This window comes from Aptenodytes forsteri, unplaced genomic scaffold (genome assembly GCF_000699145.1).
Source record: "Aptenodytes forsteri isolate BGI_AS27 unplaced genomic scaffold, ASM69914v1 Scaffold6, whole genome shotgun sequence".
NCBI lineage: Eukaryota > Metazoa > Chordata > Aves > Sphenisciformes > Spheniscidae > Aptenodytes > Aptenodytes forsteri.
The window spans coordinates 1504945-1508199 of NW_008795709.1; the positions used below are offsets into that span (position 1 = coordinate 1504945).

Sequence of the window (3255 nt, forward strand, 5' to 3'; positions counted from 1 at the left end):
ATTATTATTATTATTATTATTATTATTATTAATTCTATTTCAATTATTAAACAGTTCTTATCTCAACCCACGAGTTTTCTCACTTTTACCCTTCCGATTCTCTCCCCCATCCCACCGGGGGGTGGGGAGTGAGCGAGCGGCTGCGTGGTGCTCAGTTGCTGACTGAGGTTAAACCACAGCAAGGTGTTACTGTGTTGTCTTTCAAACACGAACTACCTCTTTCTATGGCTTCCTGAACCAAACCCCCTCAGCCCAGCTGTCAAAATCTCCAGCCTGCCCTGGGCAACTTCTGTGCAACAGTTGCCAGTTTTTGAAGCCAACAGTGAATACGAGATCCAAAACTGGAACAAGGCATTGATTAATGGTCCTTGAGTGGTGTTAGTTGATGTCTAAGTAATGATCGTGAGGAATTGTGTAAACTTTTCTATTTGCTTTCATACGCGATTAAGGAATGTCTTTTCACAAAATTTCCAATCGGTAATGTTTGAGGCAGAGGTAAGTAGCACCCCGTAGAAAGTGCACTTGCTGAGGAGCAATTGCAATTGTAATAAGGAAGGATGGAAGGAACGCATTGGCTGTATGCTCGTTAGACAAGTTTGTCTTAAAATATGAATGTAATGATCAGGTAGAGGTTTACTCACCTGGTAAAACTGCCAACTTTAAACTTAGTGGGGACTTGAAGCTCTCCATCAGGAACTCTTTGGCTGGACTTGACGTCTACTTGGGTTTGATAGGTCATGTTCTTGGTCTCTGCAGGGACTTGAGCTTTTTTTTCTTACGCTGACCAGGCTGATGTGTCGCCAGCATTAGTTATGCAGGGAACTGCTCTCCATACAGTTAATGGTTGCAGGCTGTGGTTGCCATGGTGATTTCACGTGCTGGGGGAGGGTGATAGCAGTAGGAGCTAACTTCGATGGGAAGAAATAAAGGGAAAGATAAAGGAGTGTGACTTGTTCTCATGCACAGGACACTGTCTTCTGAGACATATATTTATGCTTTTCCTCATCAGGAAAATAGGGAACGAGAGATCCAGGAACTTCATAGTCTGCAAAGGCGAAAGGAGCTGGAGGAGAAGCGTCGATCCTGGGCAGCTGGAGAACTTGGGAGCTTTGGGCGGAGCAGCAGTGAAAATGATGTGGAGATGTTGGCCAAAAAAGGACTTGAAGAATTTCTTCCCTTCTTGCAGCAGAGACCTCAAAGCCCTTCATACAGAAACCCCAATTCTAGACGCTCTCGACTTTCTTTGGGGATTACTGCAGACAGGGAGTTGCAGAGTTTCCTGGAAATCTCAAAAGATGAGGATCCAAACAAGTTTAACAGCCTTCCCCGTGCAAACACCCGACAAGCAAGACCAAACGTAGCCTGGACTGAATCCAAAGAAACGAGAGATCTCAACTTAAATACCTTGCACTTACACCAACAATCTGAAACCAAAGTGAAAAGTGGTGGCCTGCTGCAGGTGCCTCCAGCTCAGCCCAGTCACTTCAGTGGCTCAACCGGTCCTGGTGCCCGTTACTTACAGAGAAGCACCGACTACAACATGCACACTTCCAATGTGTCCTGTGAGGAGTCCACAGATATAAATGCTCTGGCCCTTGCAATCGAGGAGCGTGAACTTGTTAAAGGATTACGTAAGTTTGATATTCAAGGAGCAAAGCCTGCAGAGGATACACCTTTAATATATTTAGAGGATGCTGGTGGAACAGACTTGGAGACTTTAGATGATCTAAGCTTTCATTCCCTTAGCACTGCTGATGACGACCTGCCTCCAGCTTGTAGAAGTTCCGGAGAGGCCCACGACCATAAAGCCAAGGCAGTCGGTTGCAAGAGTGAAGCTTCAGAGCCTAGCAGCAGCAGCCCCATGTCTATGGATACAAGTGTTTCAGGAAGTAGGGAAGATGGGCCAATGTTCTACGTGTCAGATACGACAACTGATTGTTCTTTGACATTGGACTCCGAAGAGGGAAATGATTTTAAATCAGCGGTCAATGAAATAAGAAGTGAGGCTGGCAAAGCACGGTCTTCTGGGAATGATGCTCAATACAGGGCTAGAACATTCTTCTCAAACCTGAATTCTGCTTCTGCCAAGGATCTGTCTCTTCACACTTCCACAAATGATAAGGATGATGCCAATAGCAAGCACGCCCTTCCTAAAGAAAAGCCCATAAAAAATAAAGACCCAGCAGGACCAAAGAGAAACTCTCTGAAAGATAGATCTCCAAGCTCCTCAAAATCCAGTGGCACTCGCCCTAGCCACACAGCTCCTTCCAGACCTGTAAGAACTTTGAATGCCTCTGAGAATGAAAGTATGAGGAAAGTGGTGCCTATTTCTCGGTCAAACAGAGCACTGAGCAGCGTGAAAAAGCCGGAAGCCAAGCCGGCACTTCGTGAAACTAGTACAGTGGAAAGTCGGCTGTCTCGTCGCAGCTCTGTCCGAGGCACAACAGACACACTGCCAAGAAGTCCTTACAGGCATAGCATGTCGGTAGAAGAGCCAAAGTTACAAAGGGGCACTGTCACCTCGAGCAGTGCTCATTTTGAGAGGGACAGAGTCTCTCTCAAGAAGCCAAGCTCTAAACCTGTTAGGAGTAATGTCAAATCAAAGATAGATGAAATGAAGATGTGTCGCTCCAGTGTGAAACCCCAGACCCCTACAGATGACACCAAGGTTGCCCCAGTCAGTGTTCCCAAAACACCATCCACTGTCCCAAACTTTGCGAGGAATACAGTGGCTTCTTCTTCAAAGCGTGCAAAAGTGGATCTATCCAGCTCGTCCAGACCTCCAACCATCACAAGGTCGGTGTCCCAGAGGCTGCCTAAAGCGAAGCCAGCAGTGACCTCTGATGATCCGAGTCCAAAGGAGAACAGTGTGAGTACCTTAAAGAGAGCAAGTAGTGCCAGAGTGGTTGGAAGAAGCATCCTGCAGGGAGAAGCTGTCAGCGCTAAAGTAGATCCTGCACCAAAGGAGCAGGGAACAGTGGAAAAGGCCTCTCTTAAACTGAAAGATGCAAACCGGACCACAATTGGTAAAATACTGAAGCCGTTACTGAAATAAGGGAGGTTTTTTGAATCTTGGAATGTGAACACTTGTTCAAGCACTGGATGTCTGTGTCATGAAATTCCTTAAAACAGTAACATTGCCGATAAGCAACATCATGTGCTCATTAAAGTACGGCACACCGTTGGAAAAGGGCAAGCAGTTGTGTTCTGGTCTAAATCCTTTTTTATGAATTTGAATGTATTTGAAGCTACTGT

At 45.9% G+C, this 3255-nt stretch overlaps 1 protein-coding gene across 1 annotated transcript in view; it reads left to right on the forward strand.

Moving 5' to 3' along the window:
* Positions 1-3055, forward strand: part of FHDC1 (FH2 domain containing 1) — a 31471-nt gene extending 28416 nt beyond the window's left edge. The window contains exon 12 of the mRNA XM_009283310.1: positions 1010-3055. Within this exon, the coding sequence (XP_009281585.1) occupies positions 1010-3055 (2046 nt within the window). The remainder of the gene's footprint in view (positions 1-1009) is intronic.
* The last annotated feature ends 200 nt before the right edge of the window (positions 3056-3255 follow it).